This window comes from Ranitomeya variabilis, chromosome 3 (genome assembly GCF_051348905.1).
Source record: "Ranitomeya variabilis isolate aRanVar5 chromosome 3, aRanVar5.hap1, whole genome shotgun sequence".
Classification (NCBI taxonomy): domain Eukaryota; kingdom Metazoa; phylum Chordata; class Amphibia; order Anura; family Dendrobatidae; genus Ranitomeya; species Ranitomeya variabilis.
In genome coordinates this window covers 347,097,451-347,117,578 of record NC_135234.1, presented here as the reverse complement: position 1 = coordinate 347,117,578, position 20,128 = coordinate 347,097,451, and the positions used below count along the sequence as shown (strand labels likewise).

The 20,128-nt window shown below is 45.1% G+C and overlaps 1 protein-coding gene across 1 annotated transcript in view; it reads left to right on the top strand.

Annotated features, from left to right (window-relative positions):
• The window catches only part of GRIK3 (glutamate ionotropic receptor kainate type subunit 3), an 811,677-nt gene that overhangs the window by 661,514 nt on the left and 130,035 nt on the right, over positions 1-20,128 (top strand). Inside the window, exon 11 of the mRNA XM_077295874.1 lies at positions 8,398-8,621. Within this exon, the coding sequence (XP_077151989.1) occupies positions 8,398-8,621 (224 nt within the window). The remainder of the gene's footprint in view (positions 1-8,397; positions 8,622-20,128) is intronic.

Here is a 20,128-nt window from a genome sequence, read left to right as displayed (position 1 = left end):
AGGCTCTACGTGAACGAGTGCGGGTCGACCCGCGCCTGACTTTTTCCGACATAGGCAATGAGGCCCGCACCCGGGAGCAAGAGAGGGGGGTGACGGTCCCGACAGGAGAGACTCGGGTTATCCAGACCGCCGCCGCAGGAGGGGGTGAGCCGTCGTGGGTTCAGGAGATGCGGCAGGAGCTCAAACAAATCAGAGACGAACTGGCTGAAGTTAAAAAGAATGCGCAAAGCCCAAGGGAGTTACCCCGGGGGCAAGGGTCTGGGAGTCCAGCTCGTGGCACCCGTCCAGGATATTATCCGGTCCCCGGTGTTTGCTATGGTTGCGGGGAGGCCGGACATTTCGCACGGGAGTGCCCCCGGAGAGGGAGGGCCTCGTCTCGTCGGGCGTTAAACTAGAGGGCTCCGAGCTAAGGGGACGACGCTCGGAGTCAGAGTCCCCGCGGATGGGTGGTGAAAGTCCCGGAAATTTGGTTGCCAGCTGCCCCCTGGTTTGGGCAGAGTTTGAAGGGCGGGCTATACGTTGTCTGGTGGACACCGGGTCCCAAGTCACGACTATGCCCGAGGCTTATTTTAGAAAACACTTTCCTTTGTCAGTCAGACCCCAATGGGGCCCCGTAATTCGGTTACAGGCCGCCAATCAGCTGCCCATCCCAGTGGAAGGGGTCACCTGGATGCAAATATCTTTATGTGGGAAAGACCTGGGCCGCCGGGGGGTTGTGTTAACATGGGGAGATCCCAGCCCACAACATACCGTGACCTTGGGGATGAACGTATTGGAAGATTTTGGCAGTTTTCTGTTAGGGGAGACTACGCAAGAGACACTCAATCAGTGGGGGACCAGTACACCTCAGGGCTCCGTGTTCAGACAGTTAGTGAGGGAAGTCCGGGTACAAGAGACCTGTCAGGAGGGAGACATACTAGGGAGAGTAATTACTTCCCCGACAGCAAAGGTGACGTTCCCCCCAGGACAGACTGTTATATCCCTGCCCATACGAGCTCGCATCCCTCTAGAAGGAGTACAAGTGCAGATTGAGCCCACCATTACATCCCCTTTGCCCACAGGACTGCTGGTGGCCCGATCTCTGGCTACTGTTAAAAATGGGGCCGTACCAGTGCGATGTGTGAATGTGGACGAACACGATGTCGTGCTACGGGTCTGAAGTGAGATGGCCAAAGTGTTACGACCTTTAGAAGTGATGCCTCCTCCAGATACTTTGCAGTTAAAGGTGGATTCCCCTGATCCCTGGATGGTCAGTGTCCGGTCTACGCAGGATCCTGAGCCAAAAGCGTTCCAAAAGGGACAAACTATTCTGGAGCACATGCGGACAGGATTACCGGGCCTGGATCCATCACAGGTCTCGCGAGTGCAGCGACTCCTTGGACACTATGCTGAAGTGTTCGCGCAACATGAAGATGATTTTGGCTGTACCACGGCCATCGAACATGGAATTCCTACCGGGGATACAGTGCCCATCAGGGAGCGGTACAGACAGATTCCCCCGCAGATGTACCAAGAAGTAAAGACGTTGTTAGGCCAGATGCTGCAAAAAGGAGTGATCCGCGAGAGTCAGAGCCCGTGGGCTGCCCCGATCGTGCTGGTGCGGAAAAAGGACGGCACGCTACGGTTCTGTGTGGACTACCGTAAGCTAAATGCGTGCACCGTCCGAGACTCTTATCCACTTCCCGTATTGAGGAATCTCTCTCCGTGCTGGGTCGGGCCAAATATTTTTCCAACTTAGACCTAGCCAGCGGATACTGGCAGGTCCCGATGTCAGAAGCAGATCGTCCCAAGACAGCGTTTATCCTGCCCATGGGATTATTTGAGTTCAATCGAATGCCGTTTGGACTGTCCAACTCTCCCGGCACCTTTCAACGATTAATGGAGCGGTGTCTGGGGGATTTGAACTTCGAGGCCACTCTCATTTATCTGGATGACATCATCATCTATGCCCCAACATTCGAGGAACATCTGTGCCGACTAGAGCAGGTGCTGGACCGGTTACTGAAATACGGGCTTAAGGTGAAGCCCCAGAAATGCCACTTGTTCCGGGAACAGATCGAGTACCTGGGGCATGTGGTGTCCGCCGAAGGAGTTCGGCCATCACAGGAGAAGATTGCCGTAATCCAGGAGTGGCCCACACCGGAGACCGCCAAGGATGTACGGGCATTCTTGGGCCTCGCTGGGTACTACCGGCGCTTTGTGAAGAACTTTGCTCGCCGCTCTTACAATCTACAAGTCTTGCTGAAAGGAAGCTCCCCCAAGGAACGTGGGAAGAAGATACAATGGCAGGAGCCACAAGAGGCAGCGTTCCAGGACTTGAAGACAGCTCTCCTGGAGCCGCCTGTGTTGGCTTATGCGGACTTTTCGCAACCGTTCATCCTGCACACCGACGGCAGCTCTCAGGGATTGGGGGCTGTGTTGTCTCAGGTTCAGGATGGGCGGGAGAGAGTGATCGCCTATGCGAGTCGGTCTCTTCATGACTCTGAGTTGAACCAGGACAATTACAGTTCTTTCAAGGTGGAGTTGCTAGCCGTGGTGTGGGCTATGACGGAGCGGTTTGCTGAGTACCTGGCCGGTTCTGAGGTGCTGGTACGCACGGATAACAACCCATTGGCACATCTGGAAAATGCAAAATTGGGTGCCCTGGAACAGCGCTGGGTAGCCCGGATGGCCAAGTACAGATACCGTATCCTCTACAAGCGAGGAGCGGAGAATGTTCATGCTGACGCATTATCTCGTCTTCGGAGGATCACCCCAAGAACTAACCGAGACGAAGAGCTGGAGGGAGAAGAAATCCCCTACGCCATCGGGGCCACTGCTCGGACGGCTGTGAGCCGGGAGCAGACCGGGAACGGAACGGCTACAGGACTGTTGGTTCAGAGTTGGGACGAATGGATACGGCTGCAACAAGAAGACCAGGAACTAGCTCCATTGCGACAGTGGGTAACAAATGGTCTATTGCCCGTGAGAACTCCTGGACAAACCCTCCCGTCAGACCTGAACCTTCTTCTGCGGCAATGGGAGCGCCTAACTCTTCAGGAAGGGCTCTTATGCGACTTAACCATGACTCAGGCAGATTCCGGGCTGACGTGGCAGATGGTCTTACCAGGGCCCGTGGTGGCCGCAGTTGCTAAAGAAGCTCATGAGTCCGGGGCACACTTCGGAGTGAAGAGGACGTTTAAGTGGCTGCAAACTCGGTTCTATCATCCTCGGCTGCTCGCGGAAGTACAAACTGCCTGTAGGCAATGTCGACAATGTGAGTTAACCAAGTCACCGGAGGAAAGGGCGCCTGTGCAGAGCATCACGACGTCTGCCCCTTTTGAAGTATTGATGATAGACTACATCACCATTGGAACAGCGCATCAAGGCTACGAACACTGCCTCGTTATGGTGGATCATTTTTCAAAGTTCGCAGTAGTCACCCCTACCCGCGATCAGACAGCTGAGTCTGCGGCAAGCGCTGTCTGTAAGAACTTTATCCAAGTTTACGGCTGTCCGAGGCGAATACATTCAGATCAAGGAGCCTGTTTCTTGGGCAAAGTCATGGATGAGCTGCATCGCCTCTGCGGCATTGATAAGTCACGCACCACACCGTATCACCCCCAGGGAAATGGGGCTTGTGAGCGGTTTAACCGGACTTTGCTTCAAATGTTGCATGCGCTAGAACAAGATCAGAAGACCCGCTGGCCGGAGTATGTGTCTGACCTAGTGTGGGTCTACAACAATAGAGTTCATCAAGTCACAGGACGCACCCCGTATGAAGTGGTCTTTGGGCGCCCAGGGAAAGGCATGACAGATCTGGAACTGTCTTCGGAGGAAGAAGGCCCCCGAACAGGGATGGCTTCGTGGGTGCGTGATCATCGACATCGGCTGCAGACCTTACACCGGTTGGTGCACACTCGAATTCGGGAAGTGGAGCATCGGAGCACCCCTACAGCAAAACCCCCAGAGTTCCGGCCAGGTGATCGAGTACTCGTTTGAGAGCAAAGACCACAAAACAAGTTAGACCATCGTTGGGAAAAAACACCCTATCGGGTGCTTCGCCGTATAGACCCGCATGGACCTGTATATGAAGTGCGGTCTGAGGTCCCCGGAAGTACAGGTACTCGCATTCTCCATCGCAACATGCTCCGTTTGTGTCGCTCTGTTGACTCGGACACCCCGGAATCCGCAATCAGGGAAGAGCCACCTACGACTGAGTCCCCCAACAACCATTGGTGGGATGGAGAGGATGATGATGAAGAAGAACGGCGTCAAAATACTCCCCCTATCTCGACTACTACACTACCCCTGATCAGTCGCCCCTCCGTTGACTGCATTCCCCCGACACCCCCTACACAAGGACCCGAGCTACGACGTTCTGAACGTTCTACTGCAGGTAGACCCCCAACTCGCTACAGTCCTGACTTACACGCTAGACAGACCCAAGTGTGGAACAATCCGTCAGGTGGGCGACCTGTCAGTTCGAAGGCCTCGCCCAGGGACTGGCGAGCATACAGGGTGGGGGAATGTAGGGGACGGGGACCTGGCGAGCCGTACAGACGGGTAGAACCATTGTTGCCGGGAGTCGGGGTTCCGGGGGACGGATTTGAAGGGCGGAGGAGAAGCCAGGCGGAGGTGACAGGAGAGAGAGTGATGCAGGGAGAGGGGAGGATAAAAGGGAAAGCGCGCGAAAGCAGGGGCGGAGAAGCGCGGGAGAACTCGGAGGAGAGGGAACTGCAGCGCAGTTGTCGTGTGTGTGCAGGCCGCAGTGAGACTTGCTGGAAACGGGGAGAACGTGCAGCAGACGCTGCGGGCAATTACCAGAGCCCCCAGAAAGCGGCGCATCCGTCGTCAGCGACCCCCAAAGCAGAGGGGTAGCGCTGATCATTTCAGGGACAGTATTACCGCGCTCCCCGGGAGTATCTTGCCAGAAAGTGCTCCGGTCCTTCCTGGGTTTGTCTCAACTGTCACTGATACGGATTACTCCGCTAATTCTCCTCGAAAAGACTCCTCTTTGGACTTGGAAACTGTTACCCCGGATCAACGTCCGCCTGCAGGGGGTGACGCAGCACCGCAACAGACATTCTGGTCTCGAATTTACACCTGGGCCCGTCGACGGAGGACACCTCCTTCCCCCGCCATCAGGACTACGTCGCTGACGGAGCTTCACCATCAGGACTGCATCGCTGAAACAGCGCTGATAAGTGAACTTTGTTGACTTTTCTCGTTTGGGGGTCACTAGTGAGGCGCTGTCGCGTTCCGCGGGTATAGTTCAGGGCGTCTATATAGTAGATAGGATTTACTGTGAAATTGTGATCTTGTACTTAAGTTCCCTGCGTGGAAAACTGTTGTTATCTTTGTTGGGTTGGAAGTTAAAGGAAAGTTAAAAACGTTACTTGCTTTCTGGCTCCTTTTTGTCCCTGCATCCTTCTTTACCTGCGGTTTCTTCACATGAGTAAGGGCATGTTCAGATAAATTGAGGTTGGTTTTATGTTTTTTGTCTTGTTTGTTAGAATATCCAACTTTACGCTTGACCACTTGATTGTCTTTATTGGGAAACATCTTATTAGGCTCAGCAGTTTTCAGATGTGATTTTGATGATTCCTCACTAGATGCATGAGAAGTCATAGATACAGATGAAGATCTCCTCCTTGATCCCCTCTTATATTGACGTGATTTTCGATTCCACCTGTATACTGAATTAGACTGCTTGTCTCCAACATCCCGCTGAAATTTAGCAGTTTTGGTGGCACATATCTCTTTTTCCCATCTCTGAAATTCTTTATCAATTTCACTATTGAGTTCTTGTAGTTCTGTTTCAGATAGATCACGCTTCAATATATTTTGCACAATCTCAATTTCTCTATCCAGGGACTCTATGGTATGTTTGTTAAGTTGGGCTAGTAGTTCCATAAAGCCCTTTGAGCATATGGTAGCATGCTCCTCCCATTTTTGCCTAAAGACTATATCTTCCACCTCAAATGATGGGAACACACAAGTTTACACACATTACACCTTCTCTATTATTGTATTTATAACCCACAATTCATTTTGTTTTGAGAAAAGCATCCAGCCCTTTCTTTATATGCTGGTATAGTATTTGCTATTACTACCTCTTGTGGTAGGGCATTCCACAGCCTGACTGCTCTGTCTATTTTGCTTTATTCGCCAGCAGTAAATCACAAAAATAATTACTATCTGGCAAAATTCCAGTCAAATTTGTTTTGAAACTAATCAATTATATCCTTTCTAATAATTACCATTTTTTGTCCCAATGTTGCTCACTATGTGTTTCTCCTTGATGCAGCAAGAGTAGGCTTGGCTTCAATGAGCAACTATATAGGTAGGAGATGACAGACCCCTTTCATACATTGCTGCCATTTGTGCCAGGTCATCTTACTTTCCATTGATGTCTTACACCTACTGTGCAATTCATACTGTGCAAAAGTGACCTGTTCTGCTAGGCCCCTCTCATGCATCGCAAGATTGCACAATATACATTGCATACACTGTTAAGATATTTGTTGAGATGTGTGATTTTACTCTTTATAGGTATATTTTTGAGTAAAATGTAAATTGCTCTTTTATTTTATAAAGTACTGACAACATGTCTTCAAATTTCCAAGCAATACATTTTGTATTTATTTTCAGAAAATGAGAAATGGTCAAAATAACAAAAAAAAATCATTGCTTGCAGACCTCAAATAATGGTAAGAAAACAAGTTCATAATCATTTATAAACAACAATACTAATGTTTTAACTGAGGAAGAGTTCAGAAATCAATATGTTGTGGAATAACCATGATTTTTAAATCACAGCTTTCATGAGTCTTGGCATACTTTCCATCAGTCTTCCACAGTACTTTTGGGTGACCTTATGCCATGCCTGGTACACAAATGTAAGCAGTTTTTTGTTTGATGGCTTGTGACTATCCATCTACCTCTTAATTACATTCCAGAGGTTTTCAATGGGGTTTAGGTCTGGAGATTGGGCAGGCCGTGACAGGGATTTGATGTGATGGTCCTTCATCCACACATTGATTGACCTAGCTGCGTGGCATGGCACATTGTCCTGCTAGAAAAACCAGTCCTCAGAGTTGGGGAACATTGCCTGAGCAGAAGGAATCAACTGTTTTTCCAGGATAACCTTGCATGCATCTTGATTCATACGTCCTTCACAAAGATTAACCTGCCCAATTCCAGCCTTGCTGAAGCATCCCTAGATCATCACCGATCCTCCACCAGATTTCACAGTGGGTGCAAGACACTGTGGTTTTTACGCCACTCCAGGTCTCCGTCTAACCATTAGATGACCATGTTTTGGGCAAAGCTGAAAATTAAACTCATCAGAGAAGATTACCTTACTCCAGTCCTCTATAGTCCAATCCTTATGGACTTTGGCAAACTTCAGCTTGGCTCACCTTTGCTTCACACTGGTGAAAGGCTTTTTTCAAGCTTTACATGACTTGAGCCCTGCCTCTAGGAGCCTGTTATGAACTATTCTTGCCGTGCACTTCACCCCAACTGCCATTTGCCATTTCTTTTGTAGTTCACTTGATGTCATCCTGTGGTCGCTGAGTGACATTTGAATAAGATGACGGTCATCCTGGTCAGTGGAGAGTCATTTTCGCCCTCTGCCGGACTGTAGCTTTGTTGTCTCTAATGTCTGCTGCTTGACCTTGTTGTAATAGACTGTCGTGTTAAAAATTTGATGGATGGAGGCAACATGACGCTCACTGTATCCCTCTGCTAATAAAGCTAAAATTGAGCCCTTCTTTTCCTCACTCAAGACTTTTCTTTTCAACACATTTGGCATGGTTAAAACTTAGTTTTTCATTCCTATTACTTTTGGGATATTACTAGCACTTGTTTTGCCATCCAGCTTGTCCTATTGCAAGTTAACGCCACAGCAGTGTTTTTTATACTTTTCTATGTTAAATAAGATTTGGTTCAGGTGATCACCTAATCAGAAGCACATAAAGTAGAATGAGGTATACTCTGGTTGGAATTCAACTGAGACTGGAATGGAATGGCTGTCAGACATTTAGAGAAGCTGATTTTTTATAAAACTGTGCAGTGGTCTCTTAATTTTTGCAGGAGCTGTATGTATTTGAGATATTTGTAATATTTTTACTTTAATACATTTAGCTATGATTGTTTTCTCTGTTATGTTACTGTTATTGTAACTTTAATGATTTTACGTCATCAAAAGTTAAAGGAGACAGGTTAAACTAATTGTATGCCATTTCCAAGCAGTTACCCTGTCAGAGTTTTATTATGTTGCAGGAAATTGTATAATATATAGGCAGTGAAGTGTGTACACATAACATGTCCTGTCTGATTGCCACTTATCGAAAATTACAAATTTTTGAGTTGCTATGTTTCCTAACCTTTAGTACTTTTATATTCTTTCAGAAAGCTGACTTGGCAGTGGCTCCACTTACCATAACCCACATCCGAGAGAAAGTGATAGATTTTTCTAAACCATTTATGACTCTGGGGATAAGCATACTATATCGGAAAGCTAATGGGACCAATCCTAGTGTCTTCTCTTTTTTGAATCCTCTGTCTCCTGACATCTGGATGTACATCCTACTTGCTTATCTTGGTGTGAGCTGTGTCCTTTTTGTCATAGCAAGGTAAGTGTCAATAAAAATGATCATGATACCATGGTAACAGAGTATATTTATATAACTTTATTCCAAACCCCATAAAGTATTGAATTAAGGATCTAATAAATGTTCTGACACTTTAAAAAGAAAATGAAAGAATATACATTTTTCAGTAGCAAAACAATGTTATACATGTATATTCCCTGTTGGTGGTATAGATCAACTAGTAGCACATGATGAGTACTCAATATGTACAAATCAAAGCAGCAAGCAGAAAATTCTGGTGCAAGCATGACCATTACTGTTGTCTCTGGCTGAGAGCAATTTCTACAAAGAATAATGTGGATTTGTGTAGATTCTTCTCACACTCTTTAACCATAATAGTTTACCTGTGGAGATAAGCAACTCTTTTCATTCTGTGAAGAGCAAAGAGAGGCCCTTGGTCAGACATGCAGACAGCAGGCATTCATAGAAGTGATGTGAAAGCTACTGCAAGCAGAGAGCTCAGATCATCCTGGTATCATGCCAATTTTCTCATTTTCTTTTGCAAGCCAGAAAAATTCCCCTAATTTATCTTTATAGCGAGGGTCTTAAAGCATGGATATACAATAGTCATCCCTTTGCTTGATGCTAACAATATGTTTGTCAGTCCACAAGGAATTGAACATCCAGTTTGACCCGCTCACCAGCATAACCTAGGTCCCTGTTGGTTCACTTTCTCTTCCCCTCTGTGATTGCTGAACATCGTAACCAGTTTCAACATTTTGTATTATAGCCTTGTCAGCCTCATTTCTTTGTGACTTGGATAACTCAATGTATCCATACACATTGACCTGCTGCTGATCCGCTTCCTCTGCATGTGCCATCCCCAACAGGCCCAGGGTGGCGATGAACATGTTAAAAGTGCTGTTCTTCCTTCACTTGTTGAATTCTTGTTAATGTTTTTTTCAATATGAATGTGAAGGGGATGACATCGTTGAGACCAAAGTTGCCCTTATTGTCAAATTTAGTAATCTGTTCCAAAGGCCCCTTTAAGCATCATCTGTCTCTCATCAGCTGCCAATGGTGGAATTCAAAGTAACCCATGCAACAGTTATTATCAGTTTCCACCTGATGCTGCTTGTATAGATGCTCCAATATATAAAACATTGAATTTCTTCGTGTTCCAACTTTGTAAATCAGGTATTGCCCAGGCATACTTTTTGGTTTCTGCTAAAGCTGAAAGTCATGCTTTGCTGCTTAAGGGTACCGTCACACAGTGGCATTTTCATCGCTACGACGGTACGATTCGTGACGTTCTAGCGATATCGTTACGATCTCGCAGTGTCTGACACGCAGCAGCGATCAGGGACCCTGCTGAGAATCGTACGTCATAGCAGATCGTTTGAAACTTTCTTTCGTCGCTGGATCTCCCGCTGTCATCGCTGGATTGTTGTGTGTGACAGCGATCCAGCGATGCGTTCGCTTGTAACCAGGGTAAACATCGGGTTACTAAGCACGGGGCCGCGCTTAGTAACCCGATGTTTACCCTGGTTACCAGCGTAAAAGTAAAAAAAAACAAACCGTACATACTCACCATCTGATATCCGTCAGGTCCCTTGCAGTCTGCTTCCCGCTCTGACTGTCTGCCGGCCGGAAAGTGAGAGCAGATCACAGCGGTGACGTCACCGCTGCACTCTGCTCTCACTGTACGGCGGCACTCAGTCAGAGCAGGAAGCAGACTGCAAGGGACCTGACGGACATCAGATGGTGAGTATGTACGTTTTTTTTTTTTACTTTTACGCTGGTAACCAGGGTAAACATCGGGTTACTAAGCGCGGCCCTGCACTTAGTAACCCGATGTTTACCCTGGTTACCAGCGAACCTCGGCATCGTTGGTCGCTGGAGAGCGGTCTGTGTGACAGCTCCCCAGCGACCACACAATGACTTACCAACGATCACGGCCAGGTCGTATCGCAGGTCGTGATCGTTGGTAAATCGTATAGTGAGACGGTACCCTTAGATAGAAATACCCAGACATTCTTTTTGGCCTAGGCACAAATTTAGGACATGCAAATTCAGTCTCAGGCATTGTTGGTTATTACATTGAAAAGTTGTATTTGACCAGGAGCAATTCAATGTGACATTTGCTGTTTGATGCAGAAGAGAAACTCGGCCAGTGTATGGCTTTAGTTGCACATGCAAATACACTGACCAGCAAAAGATTAACAATTATTGATGGGCAAGCGTACCCATCAGTGCTCAAGGCTCGATCGAGCATCCTGCTGCTCATGAAGCTGGGTACTCGATCGAGTATCTGGGTACTCTGGCACAATGCTCGATTCTCAGCCCTACATGTTTGGCACCTGATTTTCAGCCACTAAACTTCTGAGGATCGCCTGCCAATCACAGTAATGCTATAACCTTCTTGCCTACTGGCAAGAAGATTGTCCACCTGCATAGTTTCATCGAGTCTATATGAGACCCGGTGATGCCATGTTCCTCACATTGTGCCTCTTGTTCTGCACCTGTTGTTGCACATTCACAAGCATCATCAACAACTCTGTCTATTTATTTGGCCCAGCTCAGAGTTCAGCTGTCCCTATCTCAAGCCTTGTAACGCCTTAAAAAAAATACTCAGCCATTCACCCACCAGCTCAAACACTAAACTGGCACATTGCCAGACTGTTTTTTCATCATTGAAAGCAATGAGAATGTTCAAAAATGCTGCAAAAGTGATATGTATGAACATAGTATTAGGTGGTGCAGGAGGCAGTTTTTCTATAATTTTAATTTTGCTGTAGGATTATACAGGAAAGAAAGTTTCCTAACATTTTTTTCCTCTAGAATCCATTTTATCTTCAGTTTGGCATGTTTTATTGTCAGTCCGTAAAAGTTGTGTCTCTTACACTCTTACAATATTCTGCCTTGAGTCCTTTCTGTGCTGTGATTATCACCTGCATTATACTCCTGACCCAAATGACTGTCAAAGGACAAATGAGAGAGAAACAGGACTTGGCAAGTGATAAGTCAAAGAAAGGAGGCTAGTTGTATGTTTGAATGTACAGCTCTGGCAAAAATTAAGAGACCACCACATCAAAACCCTGTCATGGGCAGCCCAATCTCCAGACCTGAATCCCATTGAAAACCTCTGGAATGTAATCAAGAGGATGATGGATAGTCACAAGCCATCAAACAATGAAGAACTGCTTATATTTTTGCACCAGAAGCAGTGTGAAAGACTGGTGGAAAGCATGCCAAGACGCATGAAAGCTGTGAAATCATCATTATTTCACAAAATATTGATTTCTGAACTCTTCCTGAGTTAAAACATTAGTATTGTTGTTTCTAAATTGTTATCAACTTGTTTTCTGTGCATTATTTCTGTGCATTATTTGAGGTGTGAACGCCCTGTTTTTTTTTTTTTTTTAATTTTGACCATTTTTCTTTGTCAGTAAAAAAATACAAAAATTATTGCTTGGAAATTCAGAGACATGTTCTCAGAAGTTTATAGAATAAATGAACAATTTACATTTTACTCAAAAATATATCTATAAAGAGAAAACTCATACAAACTGAACATTTTGCAGTGGTCTCTTAATTTTTGCCAGAGCTGTATATGACTTTGGGTGTATAAGCTATATTGACATCATATTTATGGCATCCATTTACAATATATACCAGGGCATATACTGTAATGTGTAAATGTTTTAGGCAATGGGGGAAATGCAACAATTCAAGAATGCTTACAAAAATAGAAGTGCTAATAGTAGAGATGAGTGGATTAATCTGCTGCAAATCTACTGCAGTGTTATAGAATGGACTCTTTGCTATCATCCATTTTTTCCTAACTGTGATGCTAGTCAGGAGTGGGTCAGAGTGGTCAAGGAGTCCAAGGTCAGAAGCCAGGAGGGTACATCAAAAAAAGAAGGAAGAGACAAAAGCGCAGTCAGGTAACGTTCTGAGGTCAGAGTACCAGGAGGATAACAGATCAGAGCTGAAGTGGTTAAACAGGCAAGTAGACAAAACAAAGTCCAAGGTCAGGCAACAGATCAAACATATAGAACTTAAGGCACAGAGAGCACAGCACAAACCTCATAAGATGAATGTACATCTGGCAGTGCTCTGGGAAGCTCAGCTAAGCTAAGAAGAATGGCTATTAAGTGGAATAATGAAGACATGAGACATTCGACGCCTCACAGTCTCAGATTGGATAGTAGAGCTGTCAATCAACACACTCACAGCTCAGCACGCCCCTGTACCATATTGGATGGCCAAGCTGTCAATCACAGTACTGACAGCTCCAGCACACCCCTTTACCAGATTGGACAGCCGAGCTGTCAGTAACTGCATCCCAGACACCCTGAGGGGTAGAACCGTGACTGTATTCCCTTTACTAGGGGGGCTACAGGACCCACAGACTTCCCAGGAATTTTTAGATGGAAGGCCCTGACTAACCTATTGGCCTTCACATCTCGAGCATGGATCCAGAATCTCTCCTCTGGTCCATATCATTTCCAGTGGATGAGGTACTGGAGGGAATTATGGACCCGCTGAGAATCCACAACCCTCTGAACCTTATATTCCAGGCCACTGTCTACTGAAATCGGAGGAGGCAGACAATGCAGAAAGAATATACTCCTTTAATAGGGATTTATTAAATATGTTAGGGATGGAGGAAGTTTTAACCTAAATGCCACAGGATTGACCACCTCTAGGATCTCATATGGACCAATAAACTTTGGACCCAACTTTGCCAATGACAGTTTAAGTTTAATGTTCTTAGACGACAACCATTCAACTGGCCCACGACGACCAATCCACTTTCCCGGAAACTGATGATGTAGGAATGCTCGGACCTGACAGCCATAATGTGGTGGTGCACCATCTTGTGAGAAAAACTCAGGGAACATGCCATCTTCAGTGCATAAAGAGGGCAACACATCATCATGATGGGCATCATGGGCCAGTTGCATGGCCACCAAGGTCTCCCGATCTGACCCTTAGACTTTTATCTTTGAGGTCATCTGAAGGCAATTGTCTATGCTGTGAAAATATGAGATGTGCAGCATCTGAAACAATGGATACTAAAAGCCTGTGCAAGCATTTCTTCTGCGGTGTTGCTATCAGTGTGTCAAGAGTGGGAGAAGAGGGTTGCATTGACAATCCAACACAATGGGCAGCACTTTGAACACATTTTATAAGTGGTCATAAACTTATAAATAACTAATAAAAGAATAAAGTTACATTAAAACCAAGCACACCATTGTTTTTCTTGTGAAATTCTCAATAAGATTGATGTCTCACATGACCCTCTTCCCATTGGAAAAAATAAAGTTGGATCCAAAATGGCTGACTTCAAAATGGCCACCATGGTCACCACCCATCTTGAAAAGTTTCCCCCTCCTATATACTAATTTGCCACAAACAGGAAGTTGATATCACCAACCATTCCCATTTTATTTAGGTGCATGTTGTGAATTCCGTTCTGGAGCTCCCTCCTGTGGTTGCTAATGGTATTTTTGTGAGTTCTGCCCTTGGGCTCCCTCTGGTGGTTTCGAGTGGAACTGCTGCTCCTTTAGGTAGCTGTAGCAGCTGCCTTCACTAATCGCCTTGCCTGGGTTTGTTATTTAAACCTGCTCTGGGCTTTAGTTCATGCCAGCTGTCAATGTTCTTGGTTGGATTTGGTTCTCTCCTTGGATTTCTCATATGGCCTGTCCTTGTCAGCAAAAGATAAGTTTTTGCTAGTTCTTGTTTGTCCATTTGCTTGGACTCTATTGCTCTGCAAATATATCTCTTTTTGTCCAGTTTGTCATGATGTAATATTCAGGCTAGCTGGAAGCTCTGGGAAAGCAGATTTGCCCCTCCACACCGTGAGTCAGTGTGGAGTTCATTTTTGTAAACTCTGCGTGGATTTTGTAGTTTTTAATACTGACCGCACAGTATCCTTTTCTCTCTGTCTATCAAGTTTAGTATTGGCCTCCTTTGCTGAAATCTGATTTCATTTCTGTGTACATCATTTCCCTCTCCACTCACAGTCAATATTTGTGGGGGGCTGTCTTTCCTTTTGGGGTTTTCTCTGAGGCAAGATAGCTTTCTATTTCCTTCTTTAGGGGTAGTTAGTTCTTAGGCTGTGAAGAGGTGTCTAGGGAGAGTCAGGAACATCCCACGGCTATTACTAGTGTTGTTGTTAGGATTAGGGACTGCGGTCAGTAGAGATACCACCTTCTCAGAGCTCGTTCCATGTTGCGTTTTAGCCACCAGGTCATATCAGTGTGGCCTCTTAACCACCAGGTCATAACAGTACAGCTGGCCCACAATGTGTTAAATGCATCTCAAAAGAGGGAAAAGAAAGTTCTGAGTCATTTTTTTTTCCTTTGTAGCTTGTTTTGTCTTTTTTTCCCCTTAATCTCTGGGTGGTTCAGGATTTTGGTGCTGATATGGAGGTTCAGGGTCTGTCCTTGCCCGTGGATCAACTCGCTGCAAGGGTACAGAGTATGCAAGATTATGTTGTCCAGACTCCGGTATTAGAGCCTAGAATTCCTATTCCTGATTTATTTTCTGGGGATAGATCTAAATTTTTGAACTTTAAAAATAATTGCAGATTGTTTTTTGCTCTGAGACCCCGTTCCTCTGGTGACCGCATTCAGCAGGTGAAGATTGTTATTTCTTTGCTGCGTGGCGACCCGCAGGACTGGGCATTCTCCCTTGAGCCAGGAAATCCTGCATTACTCAATATTGACGCATTTTTTCAAGCGCACGGATTGCTGTATGACGAGCCTAATTCTGTGGATCAGGCAGAAAAAACTTTGCTGGCTCTGTGTCAGGGTCAGGAAGCAGCAGAAGTATACTGCCAGAAATTTAGAAAGTGGTCTGTGCTCACAAAATGGAATGAGTATGCCCTGGCAGTGATTTTCAGAAAGGGTCTTTCTGAAGCCCTTAAAGATGTTATGGTGGGGTTTCCTACGCCTGCTGGTCTGAATGAGTCAATGTCTTTGGCCATTCAGATTGATCAGCGCTTGCGCGAGCGCAAGGTGGTGCACCATATGGCAGTGTCCTCTGAGCAGAGTCCTGAGCCTATGCAATGTGATAGGATTTTGACTAGAGCAGAAAGGCAGAAATTCAGAAGTCAGAATGGCCTGTGTTTTTACTGTGGTGATTCTTTCTGCCATCTCCCCTGATTTGCGGCGGGTACTTCAGGAGTTTCAGGCTGATAAACCTGACCGCTGTCCAGTGGGAAAACTGTTTGTTCCTGATAGATGGACTAGCAGGGTAATTTCTGAGGTTCATTGTTCGGTGTTGGCTGGTCACCCTGGGATTTTCGGTACCAGAGATTTGGTGGCTAGGTCCTTTTGGTGGCCTTCCTTGACGCGGGATGTGCGTTCGTTTGTGCAGTCCTGTGGAACCTGTGCTCGGGCTAAGTCTTGCTGTTCCCGTGCCAGTGGGTTGCTTTTGCCTTTGCCTATTCCTGAGAGGCCCTGGACGCATATTTCCATGGATTTTATTTCTGATCTTCCTGTTTCTCAGAAGATGTCTGTCATCTGGGTGGTTTGTGACCGGTTTTCTAAGATGGTCCATTTGGTACTGTTGCCTAAGTTGCCTTCCTCCTCTGATTTGGTTCCATTATTTTTTCAGCATGTGGTTCGTTTGCATGGTATTCCGGAGAATATTGTGTCTGACAGAGGTTCCCAGTTCGTTTCTAGGTTTTGGTGGTCCGTTTGTGCTAGAATGGGCATTGATTTGTCTTTTTCTTCAGCATTCCATCCTCAGACAAATGGCCAAATGGAGCGAACCAATCAGACCTTGGAAACCTATTTGAGATGCTTCGAGTCTGCTGATCAGGATGATTGGGTGACCTTTTTGCCATTGGCCGAGTTTGCCCTTAATAATCGGGCTAGTTCGGCTACCTTGGTTTCGCCTTTCTTTTGTAACTTTGGTTTTCATCCTCGTTTTTCTTCGGGGCAGCTTGAGCCTTCTGACCGTCCCGGTGTGGATTCTGTGGTGGACAGGTTGCAGCAAATTTGGACTTATGTGGTGGACAATTTGACGTTGTCTCAGGAAAAGGCTCAACGTTTTGCTAACCGTCGTCGGTGTGTTGGTCCCCGGCTTCGTGTTGGGGATTTGGTCTGGTTGTCTTCTCGTCATGTTCCTATGAAGGTTTTGTCCCCTAAGTTCAAGCCTCGCTTTATTGGGCCTTATAAGATTTCTGAAATTATCAATCCGTTGTCTTTTCGTTTGGCCCTTCCAGCTTCTTTTTCCATTCATAATGTGTTCCATAGATCCTTGTTGCGGAGATATATGGTACCTATGGTTCCCTCCGTTGTTCCTCCTGCTCCGGTGTTGGTTGAGGGGGAATTAGAATATGTGGTGGAGAAGATTTTGGATTCTCGTTTTTCGAGGCGGAAGCTTCAGTATCTGGTCAAGTGGAAGGGTTATGGCCAGGAGGATAATTCTTGGGTTGTTGCCTCCGATGTTCATGCTGCCGATTTGGTTTGTGCTTTCCATTTGGCTCGTCCTGATCAGCCTGGGAGCTCTGGTGAGGGTTTGGTGACCCCTCCTCAAGGGGGGTACTGTTGTGAATTCCGTTCTGGAGCTTCCTCCTGTAGTTGCTAATGGTATTTTTGTGAGTTCTGCACTTGGGCTCCCTCTGGTGGTTTCGAGTGGAACTGCTGCTCCTTTAGGTAGCTGTAGCAGCTGCCTTCACTAATCGCCTTGCCTGGGTTTGTTATTTAAACCTGCTCTGGGCTTTAGTTCATGCCAGCTGTCAATGTTCTTGGTTGGATTTGGTTCTCTCCTTGGATTTCTCATTGCTCTGCAAATATGTCTCTTTTTGTACAGCTTGTCATTATGTAATATTCAGGCTAGCTGGAAGCTCTGGGAAAGCAGATTTGCCCCTCCACACCGTGAGTCGGTGTGGAGTTCATTTTTGTAAACTCTGCGTGGATTTTGTAGTTTTTAATACTGACCGCACAGTATCCTTTTCTCTCTGTCTATCAAGTTTAGTATTGGCCTCCTTTGCTGAAATCTGATTTCATTTCTGTGTACGTCATTTCCCTCTCCACTCACAGTCAATATTTGTGGGGGGCTGTCTTTCCTTTTGGGGTTTTCTCTGAGGCAAGATAGCTTTCTATTTCCTTCTTTAGGGGTAGTTAGTTCTTAGGCTGTGAAGAGGTGTCTAGGGAGAGTCAGGAACATCCCACGGCTATTACTAGTGTTGTTGTTAGAATTAGGGACTGCAGTCAGTAGAGATACCACCTTCTCAGGGCTCGTTCCATGTTGCGTTTTAGCTACCAGGTCATATCAGTGTGGCCTCTTAACCACCAGGTCATAACAGGTGTATCCATATAAATGGCCCACCCTATAGAAACCTGATTTACTGTACATCCATGTTATAGAGATTTAACATGGATTCAGTTCTGAGATCCGCTCTGAAAAATGTAAGAAATGCAACATTTGTGAAAATACCCTAAGGGTATGTTTCCACGTTCAGGAAACGCTGCGTTTTTGACGCTGCGTTTTTCCGCAGCGTCAAAAACGCAGCGTCCAGATGTTACAGCATAGTGGATGGGATTTCATGAAATCCAGACTCCACTATGCGTTAAAAAATGCATGCGTTTTTGCCGCGAAAACGCATGCGTGGTGCGTTTTTTCTAAACGCAGCATGTTGCTACTATGAGCAAAACACGCAGGTACACCGCAGGTGACCTGCCAGTGACCTCAGGTGCAGTTTTGGTCAGGATTTTACCTGCATAAAATCCTGACCAAAGCCTGAAGCAAAACTGAACGTGGAAACATACCCTAAGATTAGTAAAATAATATTCATGTAGCTGTTAGACTTTATCTAACACCTAAATCAATTTTCTTTATTTTTACATTGAATGGGTGGTTTATTGGTTTCATTAAAAATTAAGAAAAAGACTGGAACTCAATGTTCATTTTACATTGCGGCATAAGCCAGACATTGGTTGATTTTGTTATGCAGGTAGTGCCGGTGTTGGACACATATGTGAATCCACTTTAAAAGCAAACCGGTATGTCTTAAAAGAAAATATTTATCTTCAAACAAACACATTATTTCCATTTTTAATACGAGGCAAACCAAGTAAAAAGCACCAGCAATGCAAGTAAGCTCTCTAGTAAATAATAGAAGCCTTTACTCGAGGAGCAGGTGTTCAGCTCAATACAAAGTGGCCTGCATTAATTTATTATTGTGCGTCCTGAACTTGAATATTATAGACTCGACTTCTTTCCCGACATTCAAGCCAGCAACTCTACACCCTAATCTCCATTTTCTACAATGCCTCCACCTTCCTGCTCACTCTGATCTTATCTATAATGGATTTGTAGCAAGACTGATCTCTAATCCATATTTATGGAATGAGCATATATCCAGGATATGCGGCACAGTGGATGCCCATAAGGCGATGCTGGTGTTTCAGAATGGATAGTACCTGTTTTTCTGTATTAAGGGATGGAGAATGGCCTTTTCAATCACCACATTTCTTCTCTCAGAGCTGCCTTTTTTAGAAAGTGGAATCTTTGGCTTGATTTATTAACAATACCAAGCACTTCGTTCGACATGCTTGTTGTGCTCTATTTTAGGCAAACATACAAAGAATTTAATTAAGAAATCAGTAAGGATGGTTTTGATTAGAGCTGAGCGAATATGTTTGGAATCAGTCGGCGAATCTGAATTTGCCATATTAGTGCCATATTGGTACCGTATTCGTGCCAAATTTATGCTTGATGATTGGTTCTGAACATTTTCGGTAATTTCTACTCCCATTGACTCCAATAACTTTCGGCTGTGTTCAACGAATAATGCAAAAACAATATTCGCCGATGATCGTAATTGGAACCAAATATTGAAAAATTCGCTCAACTCTAGTTTTGATCAATTAGATATTCTACTTCTGTACTAAAATTTTCTTAAATTGAATAAAAAGAACACCAAGAGACGCCATAATAATAATAATATGCAATTAAAAGTGATATGTAGTATATATTTTCTAATAATTCCAACCCCCAAATTATGTTTCCATAAGAAGTGGTATATTTAACCATAGGACAACATTTTTAATTAGTACAGTCAGAGTTAACGTCACCATAAGAACATGAATGTTCCTGGACCTCATCAGTTTTTATTTAATTTGTTTCCTGATCACATAACATAATAACAAAAACACAGCACTAAAACAGTGAATTATGTTGATGAAGTACATACCATTGCTGTCCTCTGTGACATGGACATCAGCATATAAAAAATTGCTTCTCCATCCATGTTTTTAATATGGATGTAATTGTGTGCCAAACAAAAAGCTAAACAGGAAGTTGGTTTTCAAAATTTACCAGCAGCAAATGGGAGAGTCCAGAAATCTTTCAGCTATTCATATACTGACCAGCAAAGCCATCCATAACCTGTCTCCTCCATATATCTCTGAACTAATCTCCCGATATCTTCCCTCACGTAATCTCCGGTCCTCCCAAGACCTCCTTCTCTCCTCCACACTTATTCACTCTTCACACAACAGCCTCCTAGACTTCTCCCGAATATC